This window comes from Haemaphysalis longicornis, unplaced genomic scaffold, assembly GCF_048455015.1.
Source record: "Haemaphysalis longicornis isolate Haplotype H1 unplaced genomic scaffold, Haemaphysalis longicornis Haplotype H1 scaffold_9, whole genome shotgun sequence".
NCBI lineage: Eukaryota > Metazoa > Arthropoda > Arachnida > Ixodida > Ixodidae > Haemaphysalis > Haemaphysalis longicornis.
This window is the reverse complement of record NW_027526460.1, coordinates 98,850,726-98,877,092: the sequence shown is the minus strand read 5'-3', so window position 1 is coordinate 98,877,092 and position 26,367 is coordinate 98,850,726. Positions and strand designations below refer to the sequence as shown.

Sequence of the window (26,367 nt, the reverse complement as noted above, 5' to 3'; positions counted from 1 at the left end):
TTGTGTTGCGTCATAGCCGCGGCAGACGCGCTGGGGCCGGCGCATGTGCAGTACTCTTTCTTCCGCGGTTTCCTCTCCTTCGGGCGCGCTGCGCATATAATCGGTGTGCCGTTCTCCGGCTAAGCAACATCCACGCTTGGCTCAAACACCTAGAGTCCACGCCGCTTTACAAGTACGCCAACGTCGTCATCGACTGGGACCGGCGTACGCAGTCGCCTCAACGTTACGCGCGCTATAAAACGCGGTCCCTTCGCCGCTCCGCCTATGCGTCGCATCTACACAGGGGTTCCCGCGAGGGGAGGTGGGAGTTTTTTTTTCAGTCGATACCTTGAAAACAACACCAAAACGCTTGTAAGATATTATGGTGCTCGGCTTCGTTTACAACCAACAAGAAAGGCTTAATAATCATAGGAACAATGTTGTAGTCTGGGCCCGCCGGCAGAAGCACGCGCACCTATCGTCCGTTTCTGTACGGTTGCACTAATCCATGCGCAGGCAACGCGTAACATCAAGCGCAACGCTGCATCTACGGCAACATTCCCATTAACTGGACGGCCATGAACCTCTTGTTTATCCACAACATCTTCGCTAGGTTTGGAGCCTTGTATTTCTCCACGACCAGTCGCTGAAAATGAAAGAGCCGATCCTGCGTAGCGATCTCCACTGCCCGAAAACCCCCCCGCATTCTGCGGCCAGTGCTCCTTTTGGATCCCCTCATTCTATTCCTGCTATATTGTAAGGCGACCCACGGTATACAATATTCAACATGCTAAGTTCAACTTGTGCTGCGAATATAACGTCGTTAGGACTCCCCACAAGTTGTTGGTTTTGGGAGGGTCCTTTTGGGCTCCTTAGACTGGAGCCCGCCAATGAGAGATATACCGCTGTTCCTAAATGTTTAGTCCTGTAGGAAATACGCATCGCTTCGCCAAACCGTTTCCAGAATAATATTTACATGCCAACCCAAAACGTATGCGAACAGATAATATTCAACCATTTTAAATGACCATTTATTTCGGCTGGACACAATTGTTAATGCCACAACAGCTATGTTCTTTTTGGAATTTGAAAAATGCTAGTAGTATGAACAAGAAAATTAATTACAGGCACCGACAGTGCACACACGGGAAACAGAATACTCGTCAATGTAAGAAAATATATGTTTCAGTTAAGTATTGCAGTTCGCTTTATGTAGTGTTGTTTTTTTAGTGCTAATAAATGTTTCTTTCAATATAAAATACCACGTGCATAAACATTTTCATACTAAAAACCGCCCATGGTTAGTTAAGTGGTGCGAGGTCAGTGCTGCATGTGGTGCACGCTATGGAGATGAGATTCCTTTTTTTAACAAGTAAATGAGCAGCCTGTTTCAAACGTATCAAATATGCCTAAACAGTAAACTTGACAGTTTGCTTCAATCTCGAACACTGCCTTATTTTACATATCACACATTTTATCGATAACTCAAACGAGGAAAATCACCCAATTGGTTTCTTATGTAGTTCTAAAAAAGCGTTGAACCTTTGTAACCATACATTATTACTAACAGATCTGCATTTAATAGCTCCAATGTTATCTACAGCCATAACAACGCCCATAAAAATGTAGGATCAGAACATTAGGCAGACTGGGACTCTGCTGTAGTCACAACAACAACATGTTACAGCGTTTGAATTGAAAAACACTCTTTAAGCTCGAAGACCATTTCGATGACGTGAGTGGCCCCGTTGACGTCGTTTCCATTTGTCCTTTAGTGCCAAACGTAGTTCTTGTGCACTAGCATTCACGCATTTGTGCTCGCTCGCCATTTCGTCCATCTTCATTTGGTTGAACACTGGCTGCAACAAAAGGGGATTGAAGGAAGTAATGTATCATAATTACAGTAACCTGGACCGCAGCTGAAGAACACCACGGCTCTCGGTTATGTTGATTACATCTACAGCTGCTATTGAGACACAGTAAGGTGGGTGAGCTTTTGTTATGGGCACTGAGAACACTGCAAGAGAAGCGTTTGAAGTTTCGGCCGTACGTTTAATTTTGTGCTTTTTAGTAAGTGTGATTTTTCCAACTGGTAAGTTTGCATTTTTAAATGTCATTTTTTTATTTCATCCCTGTGTCATTCAACTGCGTTTCTGTAGATGATTCCCGCAAAAACGACTTTATCGAAGAGGGGAACTTCAATCAAATAGTCGCGTCTTCTTGTGTGACGAGAACGCGATCAGTTTTCTCAGTGAGTTTTAAAGGTGGAATAAGAGTAGTCATCTCTGTAGCTAGAAAAGTATGAGCGGCAACGTTGCAAACCCGTGTTTCTGCTCTTAAAATATGTTTCTGGATTTTTATTATCATAAAGAATGACTTCTCAAGTTTGCATCTATCAGTGGTCTCATGCTACACAATGTATTGTTTTTTCTTATAGGGTCCCCAGAATATCAGAAAATTGAAATAAATTGAACTTTTTCTATTTTTATTGTTGCGGAGGAAGCAGTCCAAGAAAATGAATATTTTATCTGTCTACGTATCTTACCTGCCGATACGCATGGAAATTAACAAAGTATTCACGACGATATCAAGTGAATGGCAATAAGCCCCTTATGGAAGCAACCTATGGCATCGTAGGCTTTGTTAAACGCAAGAAACCCAAGGCGTTCAGAATCCATTAACCCATTATGTGCGCAGCGACCTCATAACGCGAGCAGTTCTGTCGCGATATCGCAGAAAGTGTTTCTTTCAGCCTTTGCTCTGCAGCGTGATAACAGCTATTTTCAGCATTTTGAAATATTGTTCAGGAAGCTTCGAAGACGATCACCCTAAATCAGGCTGAACATTTGACTTGACCGTGAAGAAAATTCTGTTCGCGCGTAATTGTGTTGCAAGATGTAAAATATCCTCAAATTTATGATGATATGTTGGGGCCTAGGATTCACGATAATTCACCAAATTGCACCTACAGAGTAGGCTTTCCACTGAGTTACGGCGTTTCTTAAAACCTTCCAAGTTCAAGCAACAAGGCCACGTTTAACATTTATTTTGCCTTATTATTTCGTCATATACCCATTTATGGAAAAACCAGAATACACGCGATAAAAAAAATACACTATTTCAGCCAGCGTGTTTCACCCAGTACCGGATTTATATCGCTAAAAATAAAATAACTGCAATTGCTTCTGAGTTAGACATCATACGATGTCATCTTTCGAAAAACAAAGTTACTAGGAACGTTGATATTTATTGCGCTGTAATATTGTAGTTATTTTCAATGCACGAAATGTATTTACCTCTTCAATCATGCCATCATTGATGGAACAAACGGTTCTGATTCTTACTTACGTCCGAAAGCGCAGTGGCAATAGATTTCTTCGAACCCCTGCCGTTCTGAAGAGAAGACCAAGAGTGTCCCGACTGTCGGTTTGAGGAGTTTCGTTCCCAGGTGCGCAGGCTGATGAGGAACCGATTGAGGTGCTGCTTGAAGAGGCGTGTAGTAAGCGTGTAGAGAACGGGGTTGAGAGCTGAGTTCACTGGCAGAAGGAAGACCGCCACCCAGGCGTATAATGTCTCGTCGATCTTTATACCTAAAAAAAGACGTGAAGGAGACCAATTTATTGGGACGCCGTCTCTAGCTATTTCAGACTGAGATTCACATTCATTACAAATTGCACAGAGCGTGTTGAGGGCTCTTCCAAGTGTTCGCATGCTTATATGAATGCAAGGTAGGATCTTAATAGGGGTTCTACCTTCCCTTTCTGAGGCAGATTGAAAATATCATGCAATACCGTACAAGAAGTACCCGCGATTTGTAAAGGTGCATGTGGCTTTAGTTGCTGCTCAGGATTATCTGTGCATCTTGATATGTGTGAATTAGTATTCGGAATCCAAAATACTGCCTGAATAGAAAAAGAAGCCCTGTATGTCACAGAAGCTGATATTCTAAATCAAAGATAAGCGTTTTTCAGTGGCCATTGTGCTATTTCCTGTCGGATATATAGAAAAACTGCCTAAAAATAGGGAGCCATGAATGATGGGAAAATAGACGCTGCTTTTCGATATGCCCTTAAAAAGTGGCCTTTTCACTCCTAAAGGCTTGAAGAAACTGCATGAACGTGCCATATTACCCTGGATTACGTGCTCCGCACTGGAAGCAAGATTGTGTTGCTCTGTTTGTGCAACCTCTCTGTGCAAGCGCCGCATGTTCACGTCTCTTTGATAGCGGCACTCCACCAATGCGGAACCCCCCGAATGATAACTACCTGTCCCCCTTCTTTTTATGCATGGACCTAGAAACACAATGTGGTGCTAGGCGCTCCAGTACAGCTCGTGCCATTACCCTTTAAAGAAGAGTATAGACAATAATTGTAAAACCCCACTCCGCACTTTTTTATCAAAACCACATATATGGGCAGCATCTTTCACAGGTACCAAAAAGGATTTTCCCCGGTATGCTTGAAATAAATAACAGACTCCACTACATACACATGTATGGTTGCACATGGGCATCCAAGAGGGAACTGTTCACCAGGAGCTAAACGCTTAACATACGCGCCAAAATATTTCGCCAAGCCTGTCCAGGGACTGAAAGAGAGCTTTGTATAGAAAAAATGAAAGTTCAGTACTACTAGTGGCGAGGCTCGCAATAGCAACAGCTGCAAGGCCTGTATCAAGGTGAAGGTATTTACATTACAAACAATTTTTACAATTATTTCCGACCTCCCTTCTAGAGAATTAACATTGCTGTTTTCCTCCTTCCTAAATATAGTGCACTGCAGAAGGAAGGTTTTGTTGAGTTCAAGTGTGATTCCCTTGGCACAAAATATTCCTCGATCTTGTCACCAGAAGACGACGAATGGGGCAGTGTACATGCACCATGGCCCTGACTATCGACCGCGAAGAAGCTGTGGGCAAGATAGCCAGCGCGGGGGCCGTTAGGGCCGCATGTAAATAGCACGTCTCAGCATGAAAACACAAGGCTTCATCGTTCCGTGGTTCGCGTCATCTGTTTTTTTCCGCCACGTAACACTTTGGTTGAGCTGCTCGGTACACCCCAGCCTCGCCCTGTTTCGGCCACTGGAGCGATCCTTCCGTGCCTCCTGGATCACGTCGGCCCGCCCCAGTCCCGGTGAGCCATGGACGTGACCATCACCAGGCCCATTTCCAAACCAACGAACAGCCGAGACCTGCCGACGTGACCAATGAGACGACGATGCCGATCGCCTGCCCAATTCTCCGGCGTGACTCTAAGGGTTTGGACGTGCTTCGCTGCATCGGCTGGCCTCACTATGCTGCAGCCGCTGCTCACCAAACTCTCCATAGTCATCTGTAGCGGCAAGAACTTCTCCACACTTTTATCACCTCGTTCTCAACCTTCGGGCACCCGACCATTTTGTGTGGCCTTGACTGGGACAGTTGTCATCGACGGGGAGAGGGAGGGGAGAGGTCTATCTCGATAAGACGAAGAAGGGGACAGTAGGGCATATTGTGGTGGTCACGACGATCGACGACGAAGCCGCTGTGTGCGGGGCAGCCAGTACGTTCTCCGTTATTACCGCTTGTAAACAGTTCGTCTCGTCATGTAAATACATCGTTACATGGTTCTTGTCAATGCTCTTTCGCCACGTAACAATATTTACTTATTACCTCGTATACACCGTCCACATTTGTTTCAAAAAGGCATCTACAGTTCCAATGAGCTCTATTTTGTATTTTGGTGCACACGTTTTGTTTACAGGAATAATTCCTTCACGTAAACTTTTGTGCCATTTTTGCGCCGCGAACCTGTTAATTTGGCCACGATTTTTTTCTGCCTTCAGGGAAGAAAATACCGGTTTTTGGGCCCCTTTGGTTTAGTCTTGAGTGCCGTCACTTCCATTGTGTCAATGAGCACGGAGAAGCCGACAGGTAGAACTCTTAGCGGTGAGCGCATAAATGAAAGTGGCATTCGGCCCGGCACAGTTGCTACATACGCAGTACACGACACGACGGGCGTGGAAGGCGATTCCGATCCTTCAGTGCCCACTCTAGCCCCTCCTTCAGAAACACTGGTGTCGAGGAGAAAAGGACGGTAAGTCCGACGACTGTTTCGGTGGTTTGGGGGTCGCCATGGCCACAGGCTTCGTGGATGACTCAAGGGGGATATAAATCTTTTAATATATTCTTAAGCTGATGTGACGACAAGGGTTGCTGAAAAAAGCCCGGCGGTGGGTCACGACGGGCCAAAGTCAGCCTGGCTTTACTGAGGCGCTACCAATACTCCCATCTCGGCTCCATCCCGGCTCCATCCCGGTGAGCTGCGTCGGCGTACCTAACGAAGGACTACAGGACAACCATTACTCAAGCTTGGGAAAAGCTGATGTTCTCAGCGGCCTTCAAGTGATGATCCTATTTTGTGGTTTAAACTTGCCGCAGGGGCGTCAATAGACTCGAGACTCGACGAAGACCGTATCAATTGGGGGCTTGTGAATGGGTAAGAAGATCTGAATCGCTTGTGCCGATCTTGGTCGGAAATTGGGGTTGGGAGTAATTTCCCCATGTGAGTTTAGTGCTGCCGGCCTTAGTACCATGTCCATATTAGTGTCATTTGAAGCGGTTGTGGGGGTTTGATACGTGCAGGCCCGTCATGCAGCGCAGGAAACCTTCTGGGGCAGAGTCTTGTAGCGGGTTCGGTTTGGAATAGCATGCCATGCTTGATGTTATTTCATTATCTCCTCGGCTCATGGTCATGCGTCGGGCTGGTCTGACTCGTTTGTGACCGAGTTCGGCAAGCATGTCCCCTTTGGTTTCATTGATCGAAAATGACGCATCAGGAAAAACGGAGTGTGATGTGTGGTGTGACTGTAATTTCAAGGCCTCTGGTATAGTTTGCTTTAGGCAGTCTTTTGACGTTTCTTTGTAGATGACTTCAATGAATACGCCGCCGGAAATCATATTTTAAATGCGGCTGCATCTCATTCACTCGCCTTGTCCATGCAGGCGTCGTCGGCGTTGTTGTCGTCCGCCCCTCCCCCATTCTCCTCGCCTGCGCGAGCTGCGCTCTTCGCCGCTCACCCCCTCTCCTCTCCGATGCCCCTCTCTCGCGAGGGGCATTGGATTGGATTCGTATGGATTGGCTTGGCGTGGCTTGGATTGGATTTGGATTTGATTGGATTAAAGTGGATCGTGTTGGATTGTGTTGCGTCATTGCCGCGGCAGATACACTGGCGCCGGCGCATGTGCAGTACTCTCTCTCTCCGCGGTCTCCTCTCCTTCGAACGCGCTGCGCATATAACCAGTGTGCCGCTCTCCGGCGGCCTTTCGGTCGACGGTTGCTCTCCGTTGCGCTTGAACCCCCCTCAGCGTCGCATCACACCAGGGTTCCCGCGAGGGGAGGTGGGCGTAATTTTTCCCCAGTGACCTTTTCAATAAATTTTGCAATAATGAATAACTCTTTCTCTTTCCATTTTTCTATTTCTGCTGTCTCGCTTTTGACTTATTTCATTATAAGCGGGGAAAGTTATTCGTAAATAGGGAGCTCCAAGGATTTTTAGCCGCAATTCCATTTTAGATGGTGGTTGGGACGGAAAACGTGTGCAGGGAATCCTCGCCGAGCAACGACGTCATCGCGTCTGCTGGCACCGCCTTAGCTTTGCCTCGCCGCGCTCGGGCGGAACACGTGCCGCCACCTGTCGGATGCGCGATGCAAATGGTACAAGCACGGCTTTGAAACGCGCCGCGGAGTGGCTCGCTTTATCGCTTGTTGCGACGAGTGGTGCAGTTTTGGCAGTTGAAAGACAAGAATCAATGCCAAAATGAAAGAAGCGAAGATTTTATGACGGGATAGCGCAAACCATCTTTTTAATTAGCGTCACTCACACCAGACCACAAAAGCCGAACGGTGGCCACCAAAGGAGTTCAAACATTTTGAGAAAACGCTCGTCCCACGGCGCCTTCTGCTACTCTTCCAGCTTCATAGCAAAGGCGGTAGGCACGCTTACGTCGTACATACTTTAATAACCACGCATAAACTCAGCAGGACCAATAAAAAGTTAGGTTGGCCGCAAGCTTCGCTGTTTGCCAGGTGTTCACGTAACGAGTGCAGAGCTGCACAAACTTCTTTTAGATAATATCTTTGGACACTACATCAATGAGCGCCCATTTTATGACCCGATGATTCGGCGGTGTGGTTGGGAAGAATTTGAAAACACCATACGAAAGCGTAAATGCAACATATATCTTTGCTGGGTATACTCTGCCTTCTTGATACCCAACAGGTTCCCGGGCTTCCCTCCTGGCCGACAAGCAGAAAACCCATCAGCCGGCCATCAATCAATGTTATAAAAGACACCGTTTGCAGTTTCTATCCCTTCCCCACACAACGTCTGACCACGGTAGCTAGTGGCGTACGATCAGGGTAGGTGTTTTGGTGTACGTGGTGTCGCCACTCAGCGTCACCCAGATTGCTCGAGGCGGCCCGTGTGATCAGGCTATGCCAATGATCCGTCAACTTTATTTCGTGGTCTTGGCTACAAATGATCCTTATTCAGGGCGGCCAAAGTTTTAGATGCCACATCCATAAAATGCAAAGGCAACCTCCTACCAATAGCAGTTAAAAGAAACGTTGGCAGTTCTTTACTGAAGTAAGAAAAAAGCGAAGAATATCGAATGAAGGAAGGTTTCTAGTGGGTAATCCCCATTAAACTTTAAAAAAAACTACACTCTATAAAAACTGTACGCGTTATTTACGCCTCCGAAGGGCGTAAAATTTCTGCCATTTTCATTTTATATTATAATAAATGTGTCACATATAATAATTCATTTCTTTCCACAGTCAGTTATTTTCTCTAAGTTAGGGAATCTCTTCAAAAACGAATGTGAGTAAATGTGAAATTATGGAAAAAAACGAATACCGCAAGTTATTTTTAATGAATCGTATAATTCTCATACGTCGCACAACGTATGTCTCATACAATATATTCAGTAGAATCTACTACTCATTCAATCTCCATGGGTAATTACCGGACAATAATTGTTGACCAAAGCGCAAACATCTGCAGTTTCAAGAATTATTTGAGGTTGGTTCTAGTTATTGGGGTTACAGGTTGCAAAAAAAAAAAAAATGAAGCAAGCTCACACGGACCCGTAAGACTTGAAGGTAGCGAAGCTTTACGCAACCTTCACGACTATCACGACGGTTTAAGTCCACAATTACGGCCGATTTGCTTCTTCACTGCTGCCGCAACGAAATTTACGCCATCATTGTTGCCATTGAAGACTGCGAGAACTACTAGAAACATAGTTCTAAATAATCTAATCCAATCGATAGTGTTGGCCAATTCTGACAACACCCAAATGATAGTTTGCTGGGTGCCTGGACACAGTGACATTCAGGGGAATGAAATTGCTGATAGATTGGCTGGTAAGGCAGCACGCCAAAGTGGCATATACATATCGCAGGTCCCATACCAGGACATGGAGACAATTCTACAAAGAAAACTCTGGCAACAATGGCAAATCCTTCGCAAATTACACTTAATAAAACCACAGTTGGATCGATATACTACGGAAAAATTCCCCCGCATTTCCCCGAGGGGGAGAATGTGAAAGTGCGAATGCACGGTTGTCGGCCCGCTTGCGGCGCTTGCGCTCGGCCCCCGCAGCCCACCGCCTCGCCGCCTTCTCTTCCATCGGGTTTGTAGTATCACGTGTACACCACGCAGTTATCAAGCCGCTATAACGCCGCTGAGTCGCCAACGCACGCCGCTGACGACGTAGTTTGAATGCGTTAAAGATATAAGGCGCGTTACTCACACTGATATCAGCGTGGCGTCTGTGACTTAGTCGGTAGAGCGTCGCGCTGCGGCCGCAAAGTCCTCGGATCGAAACCTGGCGCCGGATGCTGTTTCTTTTTTAAATATAGAGGAGCACTGCGGACGCCGCCGCCGCCGGTGGTGGATGGTTTGGGGTCGCTTATAAAGTGCATTCGCACTTAAAAAAAAACGGCCGCGTATCTCCTCCTCTAGTTGCAAATTTCGACGAACGGCGACAGTCCACGGGCGCCCCGGTCAAGTAAATGCCTCCCTTCCCTTTCCTTTCCCACTCACCTCGCATGCTGTTCCGCTCCAGTCTCGTTCCTCCCAAGGTAACACGCTAGAGGATTGCTCTAATCAAATTAAATTCACTGCGTTCCAGTGCTCCAAGACGGGTGCCTCGATGCCAGCGCTGCCGTACGGCGGGTACACGCGTGCGTGAATCGAGGCACCCTACTACAACGTATATACTACCACGTTGCCCTACTCCACGAGCGTGCCAAGCGGAAAGTTAGACCTATCGAGTGGAACCTTTCGTTGCGTTTACCGTTTGATTTCTTCAATGTCGCCAGACGCTATAGTAGCGCTGGAAACAGCAGGCGACGGTTTTCTGCAGTGATATAGAACTTAATTTGCAATCGCTCAAAAAGAGCACCCATAAATTTTTTAATAAAGGAGCACTGGAACTATCACATATGTATTGATTTCACGCCTTATATTTGCGTAATGTCATGTTCTTGTGACGCAGTGTTGACATGTATGAACATTGACATCCTACGTAGACGTTTAGAATTGGCTGCGGGTATTAAAACTATTCAGCAGCTCCTGTATACTTTGGATGGGTGGCTGAATCGACTCACAGACAGACAGACAGACAGACAGACAGACAGACAGACAGACAGACAGACAGACAGACAGACAGACAGACAGACAGACAGACAGACGAAAATTTCTGCGTTTTAGTAGCCCAAGAAAGACTATCGTCAGCTAAACGGAACATATTTACTGAAATATCTATGTACAGACTGAGAATTGGCCACACGTATGGTACTCATTCTTACCTATTTCAAAGCACCGAACCACCAGTATGCAAAAGATGTGGAGGAGGGCATTCAGTTTTACATATCTTAATTTAATGTCGAGGATTAGAAGACGCTAGACGCCATCACTCTCCCGAAATAAATAGATGTGCCATACCCCAACACCCTTCGCTATTTTTAGCAGAATAACCTATGTTTCCCACGAATCGCCTTTTAACTTACATTCAAGATATCGGATTCTAAGATGGTATAGGGCAAGATCTTTCCGTTTTTGGCAACGTTTTAGACTAAGGGCCTTTTACAGCCCACAGCATTAATTCGTTTTTCAGCCTCCTCACGTCCTTTAAAGTTGTATTTTATTAACTCAAAGACCACTCCCTCTGACATGCCGCTGTTTGGCCTCGACGCCGTTGTGCCATAAACGCCTACATACATAGATTGCTATAGGTGTGAGCTTCTTTCATTTTTTTTTCAGGAAGTGATAATCATTGAACATCACCTTTGAGGGGCGTATGCTATGACCTGTCTTTCTCGTTCCGAGCAAGTGTTTCCACGGCAACGGTGAACGCTAGAGGTTTTTTTTTTTTTTGCCAGTCTTGGCCAACCTGCAAAGTAGGTATGCTTTGCTTGTAAACGTGAGCCGATGACGCTGGGTGGTCGCCGCGAAGCATGCGCGCACGAGCGCTCGGCAGTTTCTTAATTTTTAAGTGCAGAGCACTTTAGGGGCTCGCCTTGTCGTCGTAGCTCACTCGCTGGACCCAAATAGAACCACACGGCGTCCCTTCGTAGCGGCTGTCGTCGCGGCGTCACAAAGAGGCTTCGAAGGCCAAGAGATTTATATAGTAGTAAGCATTCGAAACTCGCGAAGCGCTGGCGCTTTTCATACCCTTCCCCGTTGTTTAGCGCGAAGAAAACTGTAGGTACATTTGAGGCAAAATATACGTAATAAACCGGCTGCGCCCGCGTCCATTTAGTTAGGAACGCTCGTTGGGTTGGCGTTTACGATAGTAAGCGAAAAAAAGTGTCTGTGCAACGCCGGTACGTGCGGCAGGAAAAGCAAGCACAAAAAGAACAGAAGTCCCGCTAGTGCAGTTTCAGGTACGGGTGGAGGAAAATGACTTTATTGATATCAATCCGGCATGTAAGGGTGGATCAGGCCGCGCAGGGCTTCACCAACCCCCTATCTCACTAGACCTCAGCGTGGACCGGTCCGGCGCTAGCTACTACGGGCCGCACGAGCACTGCGAAGGTGCGAAATATGCAGTTCGTTCGACATGCTCCCGTTGAAGTCACCAGGAGAGGAATGAGACAGGGCGGCGCAGAGCGGGATGGGTGGTAAGAGTGAACGGATAACGGCGCCACAACCCATTATGGCGAATCACTGCTCTGCACTTCCGACAGCTTTCATATTGAGTGGAACGGCTTCAACTGTTTTTTTAACTGCCATTTGCGAATCTCCGTAAGTGAGCATGCTTGGCTCGACAAACGTGCGCAGAGGACGCTGAGCGGTCATCGCCAGGCACGCACGCACGAGCGCTGGGCATTTACTTGGTTTTGTTAACTGCCGGGCGGTCGCCGCGAGGCCTGCGCTCACGTGCGCGAACTCGCCAATGTCTTGGTATTTTTAACCACGGACATAAAAAATTACGATTTGCTAAAGATCTTCGTTCTTAAAACATGTCAGAAAGCACAAACTGAGCATCTGTGTCGACGCCGCAAGTGTAGGAGTTAATATCTTACAAACCTTATAGCCCGTAGATAGCCTTTCCAGAGTAGATATCCGCAATACCACTTTTTCGTGCACTGCTTCTGTGTTTTCTTCATGTGTTTTTAAAGCAGAGTAAGGAATCCGAAGCTATGTGGCTTGCATGGCCTTTCTTTTTATTTACTTATGCATGGTTTTTTTTTATCGGACAGCGTTGCACCGAGACGTCATGTTGGTGCATATAAAATCAATGGCAGTCTGTATTCGTTGTAGAATTTATTCCTTGCGAGATCTCACCGAATATATTGTAACCCATTCTCGTTCGGGTTTTTCGTGGCTTTGTTTTTTTAGTGGCAAGTTACTGCTGGTCTTCTGAACTATTAGTTATTTTCGTTGTGATTCATGACATGTGCTACTACTACTTAAAACTTTATTATTGCTTTCCATGTTAAAAAATTACGGCCATTCAACTCAATGTGAAAGCTGCCGCAAGTGCAGAGCAGTGATCCGCCATAATGGGCTGTACGCCTTTATCCGCTCACTGCTACCACCCCATGCAATTCAAATTTTTCGCCTTCGCACTGCTCGTGCGCCCCATGCGCGAAACAGCGCTAGCGGGAGTTCTGTTCTTTATGTGCTTGCTTTAATTTCGTATCCTGGAGCTATTTTGCGTCATTCCGCACGAACATTTTTTTTTCTAGCGTGGCTGGAGCCTTTCTGGTGCATTCCGAACGCGTCATTTTCTACAGGCGCTTGGCGCCTTTCTGCGCCATTTTGAACCCGTCATTTTTTTTCTTGCGCGGGCGCATTTTTCGCTTACTATCGGAAAAAACAACCCAACGAGCGTTGATAACCAACTCAACGCGGGCGCTGCCGGTTAACTACGTATATTTTGCTTCAAATTTACCTGTAGTTTACTTTGCGCTAAACATCGGGAAAATGTAGGAGACGCGCCAGCGGTTCAGTAGTTTCGAAGGCTTATGACTATATAAAACGCTTGGTTTTCGAAGTTTTCGAAGCCTGTAGGGTGCGCCGCGAACGACAGCGTTACCATGTTCCGCCCTCTTGCTCTACGTAGGTCCAGCGAGCGATCTACGACGACAACGCGAGCGCCTAAAGTGCTCGGCACTAAAAATCTGGATGATTCGATCAGGCTAAAAAAAATCCGATATAGTATTTGTATTGTACCGGCCAATATAAAAAGATAAATCCGGCTCTGTATGCCGCCGTCCTCTTTTGCAGCATTCCTTCTATTCTTCTTTGCCTCTTAAAATAAAGAAACAGTAAGGACTCGGTCTGATTTGATTTCAATTATTCGCAAAACTCAGTCGTTATTCTGCTTAGCACAGCAGAGACGCGGGACAGCTACACAGAATTATTCGACGTGACGTTCCGTAATGAAATTACGACGCGTCGTTTTATTCCGGATGTCTTTTACGTTTTATTTTAATTTGTTGAGAGCAGGTGCCCCCCATGTACTTTTTACACCAATTTTTCCATTAGAAGCGTCATGAAATTGTTTTTTTGTTCGTAAAAGAGAGAAGAGCGATGACTGAAAAAATGACGCGTGAAACTCGTCCGTTCCTTTCCGTGCACATCCATCACCCACACAAGGTGAGCCTTTGCCCGCGCATTGCTCGTTTTTATTTGGAACATTCCCCGTCTGGAAGAATTAAAATGAAATCACGCACGCGGAGATCTTATAAATAACAGACGATTACTGTGAAAAATGCTCCATATTTAGCTATCACTTTTTTATGCGTTTTTCTCTCAAGCTCACTGTACATTTTTAATCCATTCTTCAGCGCCTGCGACCGAAGCAACTCCATTAGCACGTTTGAACTCTACGAGTTCGCTCACTCAATCATTTTCGTTACCCTTTGTTTTTGCTCTCAGGCAATCCATCGTTTGCACCCTCTTCATTAAATTGCCTGTCGAATATTCATGCCAGCCGGGCCTTAATTATTGTAGTCTACACAAATGTTAATGGTGTTTAAGTCATGAGCTTTCTTGCAATGCATGTTTGCTGCCTGTTTGGGCGATGAACATATTTGCCCGAGAACGTCGAATTAACGAATAATTGCCTTCTCTAGGAAATCCTTCTTTTTATTGCAAGAAGGCGTCGCTTCGTGAGTGCCGACAACAGTGAGCGCTGTGTAAACAGCATGCAGTGTTTAGCCGTTAGCCTAATGCAAGCGATAAGCTTCACCGGCACCAAATAGCAACTTTCTTACTGTGTCCGTGACACCATTTTTAGATATAAAAGCCCACTACCAACTCGCCTCTTGCTCTAATTAGGGTGCAGTTACGCCTTGGGTGTGAAAAAATCCGAAAAGACCCAGTGCACCCAAACAGCGTCTAACACTATTTGTCTCGCGAAGATGGGCGCCCATTTCCCCTTCATTCTTGCTAGCCGTAACCGATATTCCGTTTGATGTAAAAACCTTTGAAAAGTCTGCAGGAATCCAGAGAATTGTTTACGAAAGCATGCCATTCTTTTGGCGCTTGTCTAGAGCTAGTTCGTTAGAACGCAATTGGCTGTGAATAGCCGACTACCTTGAGATATTTTATAGTTTTTAAGTTTTGTTTCTTCTCGACAATGATGTAAACTTATACCATTATAGCGCTAAGTTCCTGGACTTTGCCATGTATATATTTTTCAGGAGGTGCAACGGGTATCGCAGGGCTGGACCATTTGCATTATTTTTATTCGTATTTTGATTGCTCTTTCGTGTGTTTTTTTTGTGAAATCTTTGGTTTTGGGAAGAGATATATCAGATACATATTTTTCATTTCGCCACTGGATGTTTCCAAGTCTTATGTTTTTCTTTTCATTTCTCTTAAATTTTTGTTTTATCAAATTCTCTTTGCCCAATTATCTCAAATTGCGCTATTACGAAGATTAACCATGTTGCTTCCGGCAATAATGCATTTTTAGATGCGACTGCATCTCATTCACTTGCTTTATCCATGCAGTGTCGTCAGCGTTGTTGTCGTCCGCCCCTCCCCCTACACTATAAAAAAAATTATAGTTAGCGGCGCCCGGTTTCGATTCCACGACCCTGTTGGCGGAACGCGAGGGGATATGGTGCTCTTCCCACTGCGCCACAAAACCGAGGCAGAATCAAATGCTACGAACGCGCCTTATGTCCTTGACTCATCCAAACTACGTCAAGATGCTACTGATACAACGCATGATGGGGAATGATTAACACTTGCAATAAAAGAAAAGAAGCTCCCACTTACAGCAACAATGATGGAGTAAAGGTCGTTGCGACAGCGAAGCCCCAAGTATACTACTTAGAGAGATTGACCAAGATTGGCCAATAAAGCATAATAATAATCATAAAACATAATAATCATACGCGTTCCCGAGACGTTTCACGCGATTTCAGAATCAATCCAACGGAAACACCAAGTGAACCCCACGATGCGTCGCATCTACACAGGGTTCCCCTCGCGGGGAGGTGGGCGCAATTTTGTTATTGTAGATATGCAGGGCGTTACTCGGTTTAGCCAATCTCCCTATTTTTTATTCGTATTTCGAACGCTGTTTTGTGGACTTTTTTAGTTCAATATTCGGCTTTTGGATCATGATATTTGATTTCGTTAGTTCAGTTTTGTAAAGTTCGTATTTTTCTTATATGGTTTTTCAAAATTATGTGCGACCAATTGTCTACATTTACGCTAGTATTAATATTAAATATGTTACTTCCGCCAGTTATGCAGTTTTATTGTAATGCAGGTAATTACACTGTTGGATGATTTTTGGTATTTTGTATTCGCATGTTGAACGTTCTTTTAGGGGGCATTTTTTTTGTTTAACCTTCGGTTTTTGAAGGACAGGTATAAGATGCATATTTTTCATTTCGTGAGTTCATTTTTGTAAATTGTTTTTTTCCTATTTTTTTTTATCTTTTAGATTTAAAATATGTTACACAGTACGGCTCCAGTTGGAACTCCCTGTGAGATATCTCCATGTACAAAACAATGTTAAGATATTTATCGCAGCTTTCAAATTTTGTGTAAGTGCTCCTTTAAAACAGAAGTAAATTTTGGATTGGGCCAAATTATTTTCATAGGACGGGTGCTAATATATTGCATTGTATGTTGCATGTATATCGACCAGGAATATATCGGCCTTGTATATATGTAGTACAGGGAATTCTATTTTCAACGCTGCTGTTAATATTCCGCTACCAGATTTAGAGTAAATACCCAAGCTGGTGTACGTTTCTATGAAAGAAAGTTTCACATCCACCTAATGCAGCCGTACGGCTACATTAAGGCTGATGTTAAACTTTTTTTAGTGTGAACGGGTGCATTGAGGGGGATGTCAAACTTTTTTTTAGTGTTAACATTCCTTTTATTCTGTGGTGCTCAAAAATTAAACGCAGGTTAATAACGTGCAGACAAAGAAAAATTTGAAAGTTCCATCAGACATACCACAATTGAAGTTGTAGGTTTCAATTGGCATATACCCGTCCTATTGCGGAAAATTTGTAAGACAGATGATTTCACCCAAAGTTCGTAAGAGGTGATGGTGAAGAGGCACATTTCAGATTTACAAGGAAAGTCACAGAAAGCTAGAGTTCCAGGGTTTGCGACTACGCAAAAACTCGTGTTTCATCAGTTTCATTGTACAGTTACCAACAAACGACGGATGCTCCGCCACAGGCAGTATCAATAGCATTCACAAACTACCTCCTAGCAAGAAAGATAATGAAAATTGTGCTCAACAGCTGTCATTTTCAAGAGACATTACGTACCGGCTATTGCAACAATCTTGATGACGACAATGGGCATCCAGCACAGAAAATCCGTGGCCACGATGAATGCGAAGCGCTTGGCGATGGCGCTGTCTTGCAGCTGCTGGGTGGAGCGAAGCCCAACCTTGGAGTTGGTGATGGTGAAGAACATCGTCAGGTATGCGTACGTGATGAAGCTGAATGCCACGCTGTTGACCGTGCAAAAGACGAAAGCAGAGTATTCCCAACCTGCGGGAGGAAGAGGAAGTAACTTTACTAAGAAACAAACCAAATCGAAATAAAAACAGCAAAAGTAAAAACCTACGTCCAGAAAAAAAAATATGAAGGTTTCGTTCTTCTTACTTTTTGTTCTTCGTATTACGCAAAATCACTTGGTTTCATTCGGTTCAATGTTATGGTATTCTTACTCGTTCCGTACTTGTATTCCGAGCTTGAAAGCATCCATATTTAAATGTACTGTCTATTTTTTTTTATTTTAAACCACAGTGCTATCATTCTTTTCTTTATCGGGCTGTTTCTGAAAGAAACGTGACAAACGCAAAACCCTACATTCTTTCAGCCCGTGCCTAAACCTAATGCCCTCTCGCACCAGCCCCTATTGCCCCTTACCCATTTCTTGCGGACACACGCATTAACTCTTAATGGGCGATGTGTGCGTTGGAAAAGTATAAATACCGCAAAACCGGGAGCCGCCGGTGGGTCACTCTGTCCTGTTGAAAAAAGATCTACTTTTTTATGCACTGTTTTCATTCCTTCATGCTCTCTCATACCTTCTCTATTTTGAATGTTGGAGTGGATTTCTGGGTTACAATAGAGAGTGTAGGAAGACTACCCTTTGTCTTCTCCCGCTTCCAGGCGGCGAACAACGCAAACTATGCAAATATACGGGTGACCGAGAAGGACCGAAGAACAGGGGAAGACTTGCAACGATCTTTTATTTCCTATAATGTCATGGATAGGAATACCCGGAGCTACAACGCTGCGCTAGCGTGACTTAAGGAATTAACATTTTTGAGGAAATTCACAACCTAACGACGTCCGTGAGGGAACTTTATACCACTGCTCTGGGTAACACTGGCGTAATGCGGACACAATGGCCTTTCTCCCTCCTCGAATAGAAAGCTTCGCGTACCTGTCTCCCAGTTTATGAAAGCGACACAATATCTTTAATTCCATCAGGAGCGGTTCCCACCCTTATACTAAAAATTTATTGGGTCCAATACATTTGCAATGTTCTTGATAGTTCACGCTTAAGAACAACGCAAGATGACATCTACCTGTGTCTATAGCTTGGCATCCACAAGTGAGCCATAAGCGACGCTTCTAATTTAAATTTAGTCATAAAGGCTAATATTTAAATAATTATTCAGTTATAAAGGCTATTGTTAGTATTTTTGGCAGAATTTTTACTTGACCCGAAAGCTTGACACAAGATAAACGACGTCCCTTCCAAGCCATCAGGCCTGCTTTAAATCTCAACTCACCCCTGGAGTCTGGGTCATGTATATGGAGGGGAAGGCAGACGCCATTGCTGCCATAGAAGTCCTCTCCGTAATAGTCTGGCCGCATCATGGGTACGGCGGCCATCAGCAGCGTCAGCAACCACACGACGGCCATGCAGAACCATGCGAACCGCAAGGTTCGCCTCTTGATGGAGAGAGGGTACACGATGGATGCGAACCGGTCCACAGTGATGACGGTGAGAGTGAAGACGGATGCTTCGCTGCTCACCTGGAAAGAACGACGGCATCAAAATGCCTTTTAGAATGGTCTGCATATGTAGGCGCATACCGTCTGTACAATCACATTCAGTATGGATTACCGCGCGGAAGAGCGGGCAGTGCGTGCTTGGAAGTTGTCCATTTGAGCCCGTGATGGTCATCCGCGGGAAGATAAGAGTGCTCCCCTGTTCACGCGTAGCGCTAAGGGCCCCGTGTCGTAGAAAACGCGGCGTCGCCGGTGGTGTTGCCAGTGAGCGAAAAATTGGCGCAGGCACAAAATCCTGTAGCGCGACCTTGCGGCGACAAATAAACCTTTCGGGGTTGTAAGGCGCTTATCCAGCAAAATGGCGGCGAGCGTGAGCACAAACTTGTACATGCCGCCACCGGCACTGCTGAAAGTACAATGACTTTAGCGGCAGGGTGTAATGCTCACTCTTGCTTTACATACAGGTGTGGTGGTTGGGCTGCCGTGTAGTCATGGACAATTGAAATACGAACCGCGGAACGCACCGCACAGCCCGAGACACCGGTGACGTCACCTGGCAGCGGCCGTGGAAAAGACACGGACATGAGCAGTTGAAATGTCGGGAGCAACGGTGCACGTCGCCACGGAGCAAGATCGCACTGGGATGTTTCCCTCCCCTCGCACGCATGTTTGCCTTGTCGCCATGCCAAGGTAAATATAAATGGTAGCGAAGGCTCGCGCGAAAAGCGGTTCAGAACCTATTGCCAGCAACATCAGCATGGGGGCTTATGGGAGTAGCGATTGAAGCGCGACTAGGTGAGGAGGGAACAAACACGAGTAACAGAAAACCAAGTTTTATTCAACAATAAAGCAACATTTATATTTTACGAACTGTATTTATTTCTGAATCACATTTATTTAGGCACAGTGTGCAAAGAACTTATGAAAATGTTGTTCATTCTTAAAAACCTTTTTTGTAGCGCCCTCTGAAGAATGGCACATGTCATTATTCTGTGATGCAGTCATTGTAGTGTTCGGAAAGGAGCACCTAAAGTTCGTCTGCTAGGAAACGCCCCTCGCGTGTTTTGGTGGTGCGCATTTGCATTCGTTCTTCCTTGTTAATTTAGTGTGCCCTTAATTTTTGCTGTGCGTGGAGTTGCGAGGTGCGTCGTATCGTGGGTGAACACGTTTAGTACCGTGCCCGGCGGGCACAGTGAACTACGGGACGATGCTGCCAACGGTTGGAGAGGAGCGCTTTCCTCGGTACCTACGGAAACGATGTGCTGTACAAGGTTTCAACAGCAACTCCCGTACGCCTGGCGTTTCACTGCACCATTTTCCTCTCTTTTTCACAGGTAACGCGAAAATATGGTACTGTTAATACGTGCATGGGGGTTGTGTATGGGGACGTGGTGGTGCTTCGAAAAATAGTGGGTCTAAAGCTTTGTTATGTCACAGTTACCTCTTGATTTCACCTCAGGTTGGATCGGAGCAAGTGGTGTCAATTACTCTAGGACTTCTCAGCGTATTCACACTTGAATTCAAATGATTCACTTTAATTGTCGATCTCAGTGCCTTCTTTATTGCATTACAACGCTTGTAGTGATCGTTGCTTCCCGCAAGCATTATTCCCATCGCAGTACTGTGTTGTGCTGCTCCGTGCTGCCCTGCTGCCAGATCTTTCCTGCTTTTTTTACTTATCTGTTGCGACACTTGCCTAAACAATGCAACCATGAAATTGCCGGCGTGAATCTTGGGTGAAGTTCTGAGAAACCCATGTCTACTTGATAAGACGCCGGGACAGCTGCGGTGTGCTCGCTTCACTTTCGTGAATCCGCATTACTCCGGCCTGGTTTTCTGCGTCAAGATGCAGTGCCTAGTTCTTTTCACTTGTTTCGAAGTAGTTCTGCTGTTGAGGCTTTCATTGCTCATAATGCTATGTGTTACGGGTAAAGTCAATTTTTTGGCTCGTAAAAAAATCATAATGCATGTAGTTTCCACGAACATTTTGTACTTATTGTATACGTGCTGATTTTGTACAGTGTGTTAAAGTTGTTTTATGTTTATGCTGGAATAAAATTCAAATATCTTGGTTATAGCTTGACTATGCGTTATTTCTTCTCTTAGAACTGAAGCACACAAACCGAGCAAGCATTATATAACATTGATCTATACTTAAGGCACGCACGCAACCTGCGTATGTGCGACGCAATTAAATGGCCCAGTAGTGGCGTTGGTAGAAATTTGTATCGGGGTGAGGAGTGGGCACATTTTTGGTATGAAGGGGGGGGGGGGAGGGGGTCGGGGAGAGTGGTTGAGTGTCATTTTGTGCTCTGCATCCTATGGCAGAAAAAAAATTCCGGTCGGGGGTGTACGTGCCCGGTTCCCGGTTTGCCACCCACTGCAATCAAAATAAACAACTGATTGCTTTTGTACAGCAGTTGAAGACATGAATACAGAATAAAGTTTCAGAGATAATGCAAGATGTTTTCAGCAACGCCGAGGTTGATCATACGACAGTATGCTTAAGTACGTTTCTGTAGTCACGAGTCTGTACTAGTTAGGCTGGCGTTGACTGGAAGCACACACGCCAACGGCTCGCCAACTTGCGTCAGATGGCAATGACATGAGCCCTGAGCGATCAGAGGCGCGCTAAAAATATTTTGAAGTCAAATTTTCGCGCTAATGCCACCAAAATGACGTCACTTTTTGACCGGATCTTGCTTCACATCCGGTTTATTTTTTGTTCCGCCGGAAGTGTTCCCTCCTCACACAGATGGCGCTAAGCCCCATGAGCAGCTCGAGAGCCGCCATTTTCTGAACGTATGGGCTTCTATCGAACCTTCGCTACCAGTTACATTTACCTTGGCCATGCCGCAAGAGCGCTGAAAACAACTGTTAGCGATGCGGTACGAGATAACTGCGGGCGCTGCGTGCTCGGTGCACACGAGCATCCGCTCCCCGTTTGTGCCGGCATCACATTAGCGACATAGCTTTGTATGTGTGGTGCAATAATTTGAGTAAATAACTATGGACATTTGCGTCACGCCCAAACAATGTTCAGTGCTGCCCGCTCGGGTTCTACAAGGAATGAGGTGCCTACGAAAAAAACGAAAACATCGGGCCGCCAACATTGTTGTGCAAAGACAACTGGCCCACAGAATGCTTAATAAGAATTATGCATGTAATTTATTTATTTAAAATACCTTACAGGCCCCTGTTCAGGCCATTTAGTAAGGGGAGCAACAAAGTGAGGAGTTACAAATCATTCAATACAAAATCCCGAGTTAAAGACACAGCAGAATCGCCAATGACGACAAGGCTCGCAATACACGTGTAAGTTGGAAAACGATAACAAGAAAACGAAAAGTCAATAGCGCAGCGACAAGTAATGTACGCACAATCATTGCAAAGTATCTGAACAAAAACAGGGTAGTACATTAAGTAGACAACAACCAAAGATACCCAAATATGCGGACACGAAGGGCACCACTCAGTTTCTATGGTATCTAGTAAGCACAACGAAAAGAGTACAAGAAATTACGCAGAGCATACTTGGGTGCGCAAACAGACATTTTCTGTATAAAGCGTTCGTATTCGGGCACAAATTGCGACACTGAAAAAAAAACGAAAACAAGACAAAAAAATAGAAACCACGTGCTATGGTACAGGAACGACAGGTTGTTTTGGTCTTCAAGCAGAAACAATTTAAAAGTACAGGACATGGCGGAAAAAAAACAAGTGGAAAACAGTGGTAAGACGTCATTGCAAAAAGAAAGTGAGCAGCAATTGACGGAAAGGATTGTTGTCTGATACAGATGCGATGTTGTCTGGGAGACCAATCGACAAACGTACAGCGCGAGGGAGAGCAGATGAGTTGAATGAATCAGTTGACCCATATAACCGCGTGAAACTGAGGTGATTATGAAAGGGACATTATGTAAGGGACATCAAGGTGAAGTGGGATAGGTCTATTGCTGTACACGTATTTGTGAAACGGGCAACGAAGGGAAATGTCGCGGCGAGTGCTGAGGGGTTGAAGCGAAAGGCCGTGCTTAAATGGTGTTATGCTGCTGTTATAGTCATGATTGCGTGAAATGAAACGGGCCGCCCTATTCTTAATCGCTTCTAGCATATTAATTAAGTAGTTGTGGTGAGGGGACAAGGTAGAAGCGGCGAATTCAAGCTGTGGACGGACCAAGGCTTGATACGCTAGTTGACGGACGTGAGCGGGACAGCTATGTGAATTACGGCGGAATATCCTAAAGATTTCGACGCTTTTGCGCTTATGGTGGCGATGTGGTGGGACCAGGAGAGATTGGGTGTGAAATAGAGTCCAAGGCACTTATAGGAAGATGCCTGTGACAGTGGGTGGTTATTGATAGTGTAGCGATAGTTAATAATAGTTGTGTGGGCTGGCATAATAAATTACCGCATCCCACACAATGCTTGCAGTTAATATATATATATCATCGGAGACAATTTCTGGTGATATATTTATTGCTTGCTACAAGCAGTGAATCCGCGAAATGACTCACCGTGACTGCGTCAAACGAACACGTGTTCTGGGTGGCCAGTTCATGGTTCAGGTCTTGAGCCCATGTACCACGTACTCAAAACAATACAGTGCCATCAGTAGTTAGGAGGCCTGCTTTCCTGTCTGCATTTACGTGCGCTAGTTTTCTTAAAGTAAGTAGGAATAACTATACAGTAAGCCTTCAGAAATGCTTACTGTAAGCATTGGCAAGCATTGGCCGCAACTGTAACAAATTACGCGGGGCATTGCTCTTACAGCGAACAACGCCCTCAGCTGCGGCGGTGATAATACTAGCAGTGCTTCCAGAGCGCTTGCCGCACGGCGACAAGGGAAGCGTTCCAGGAAGGAGAGGACAGCATATCGCAGTTGGAGACGCACTTTCGCTCCCGACACCTCTACTTCACATGTCCGTGTCGTTTCCACTGTCGCGGCCAGGTGACCGCACCGGTATCTTTGGCCGCGCGTTCCATGGTTCGTGTTTCAAATGCCCATGATTGTACCTGTGCACGACGCACTACGAAGGATTCCTCATCGCCGAGTAAAACAACGTCACGTTCTACTCTTAAAGGCGAAGTTTAGGTGTCCTCTCATTTTTATTGAGCACGTGTACGACCTATTTTTCGCACCAGAATCCTCGAATTGCTTACTTTCGTTCCAGTGCTTGCCGACTGTCTGATAGGTGCGCAAATTGAACTGCAACCGTGAGCTTGAGCGAGCGTTTTCGCGCTCGTCATGTGAATGGACCTGCTTTTCATCGCAAGTTTTGTGTGCAAAGCGTCCGCATTATTAAAGGGACACTGAAGTGATATGTAAACATTGCGGGATTACTAGCGCAAATTGTAGTCCGGAGTCCCCAGGCCATGTTTCGACCACTCTAGGCGTGTTTACGCGATTTTATTTAGTAGAAAAACTAATTCGAAAACGCTGTCCTCCTCTCTTTACGCTCGCCCATTTTCTGTGGCGTTTTCGTGTGACGTCAGGAGGGGATGAGCTGGCAATTGGCTGCGCCACGGCTGCGCTACTGCACGGCTCCCCGGCCGACAGAGTCAGTCGGCCCAGCGTTTCGTCCGCCGGCCGCCGGCGAGTCGTCGCAATCAAGGAGGTTAAAAAAAAATTGCTTGGTCGCAATTCGTTCGCTTAGTTGAAACGAAGCCAGGACACGTTTGTGAATGGAAGAATGTGCCTTTCTTTACTTGGTTTGTTTGTACACTGTATCTAGCTCCAAGTCAAGGTCGCTTCACACAAGCGCTGCACATGCGACGCTTCGCTGACTGGTACGCCAGTAGGAAAATATAAGGCCTCTTGAAGGCGGGAGAAGAGTCAGCGAAGTCAATATAGGTACTAAGCAAATAAAATCAACTGATATTTTTACCGTACAGCGTAAAACTAGGGCGCGGGAAGCACTTTTTTGCGCTGGGCGAACAAGCACAGCGGTCAGCAGCACGACTACGCATCTGCGAACGCTTTTACGTCTACGAAATGCAATTGCTAGACGTGAGCTACTGTGGAAACTCGGGAGACGCTTACTGCACGATCGCAGTACAACAAATAGTCACCTAAGCGGCTTGAAATGCCAAAACTAAATAAAAGTGTAAACCGGTTGTACAATATATACTCTATATTAGCAAGGCATTCGCGTCCCGCTCCGTGGCCTAGCGGTCTGGGGCGCTAGGAATTCACCGCAAATGTTTTGCGAGTCACGAGTTCGAATCCCCGCGGGTACCTGCTTTTTTTTTTTTTTTTTTTGTAAGTTAACTTTTTTGTTTTCCGCCGATGTTTTCTATATTGAGTTCACCTTTTTTTGGGCCGCAACGTTCATGGCTACACGAAGTAGTTCACAAAACGCGCGCAGGCTGGCAGTGGCGCGCTAGCGAGTTCTCGTTGGCGTGCTGTTGCCATAAGCACCGACTGCTTGCAGGCAGTGGGCACAGGCCAGAATGAACAGACCCTTGGCCTGGTGCGAACACGCTTTTTACGATACAGGCATGAGGGAGGCAAGCTCCAAATATGGGGGAAAAGCGCATGACATTTGGGCGTCTGCGGGTACGCGGAGGGCGGTCATGCACTGCGTAGGTCTCGGCTAGTGAATGCTACGACTACAAGCCGTCCTGGGAGGCTTATCTTGTGCATTTTACAGCCGACAACATGGCAGAAGCGCGGTACGATGATTACTGAGATATTGAGAATGCCCATCCAACAAAGCCATTGGTTATGTTTTACAGAACCGAAACCGAAACCGAAACTTGTGTGATTGCTAACCTTGGGCATCGTCCAATCACGGCGCCCCTCCTCCCAACGTCACAGCCTTAGTTGGTGCGGCCGCCGCAAACCACGCATGGTAGTTTTTCTTCTTTCGCACTTTGTAAAATAATTACCGATTTCTCAACCGGATAAACGATGAAAAGTGTGCTTATTTGAGCCAGTCTACGCAGTGCAAGCAAAAACGGGAGCATGACAAATTCACTTCAGTGTCCCTTTAACACAGAGGGTATATTTTCGATCCAAGAACGAGAATTCGGGGAAAAACGCGTGTTGGATCCTCGGCCTTAGCGGCCGTCTTTCTGACGGAGGCAAAAAGCGGAAACGCCCATGTTTTCAAGATTTCGGCGCACGTTCAAGATCTCTAGGCGGTCAAAATTAATTCGGCGCACTCCACTACGGCGCGCCGTATCACCTGTGTAGCGTCTGTGCGTTAAACGTCACAATCAATCAATAATTCAGGAAGAAAATTGCGGTTGTAACTAAGAATGAAAGGGATTGTTGTGTGCTGAAGACAATACCCCTTGGTGTTATTCCGTGAACGCACGAAATTGATGCGTATCACTGCTAAAACTCCAACGGTGCTGTGGAACGGACT

At 45.8% G+C, this 26,367-nt stretch overlaps 1 protein-coding gene across 3 annotated transcripts in view; it reads right to left on the bottom strand.

Annotated features, from left to right (window-relative positions):
- Positions 1–999: 999 nt before the first annotated feature.
- LOC144151380 (uncharacterized) overlaps positions 1,000–26,367 on the bottom strand; it is a 155,790-nt gene continuing 130,422 nt past the window's right edge. The window contains exons 17-20 of one of the 3 annotated variants that reach the window (XM_077682414.1): positions 18,772–19,018; positions 17,288–17,515; positions 3,324–3,569; positions 1,000–1,838 (exon numbers count right to left, since the gene is read on the bottom strand). In XM_077682414.1, the coding sequence (XP_077538540.1) occupies positions 1,777–1,838; positions 3,324–3,569; positions 17,288–17,515; positions 18,772–19,018 (783 nt within the window). In that variant the 3' untranslated portion in view covers positions 1,000–1,776. The remainder of the gene's footprint in view (positions 1,839–3,323; positions 3,570–17,287; positions 17,516–18,771; positions 19,019–26,367) is intronic. The other 2 variants (XM_077682415.1, XM_077682413.1) reach the window with 2 other exon arrangements.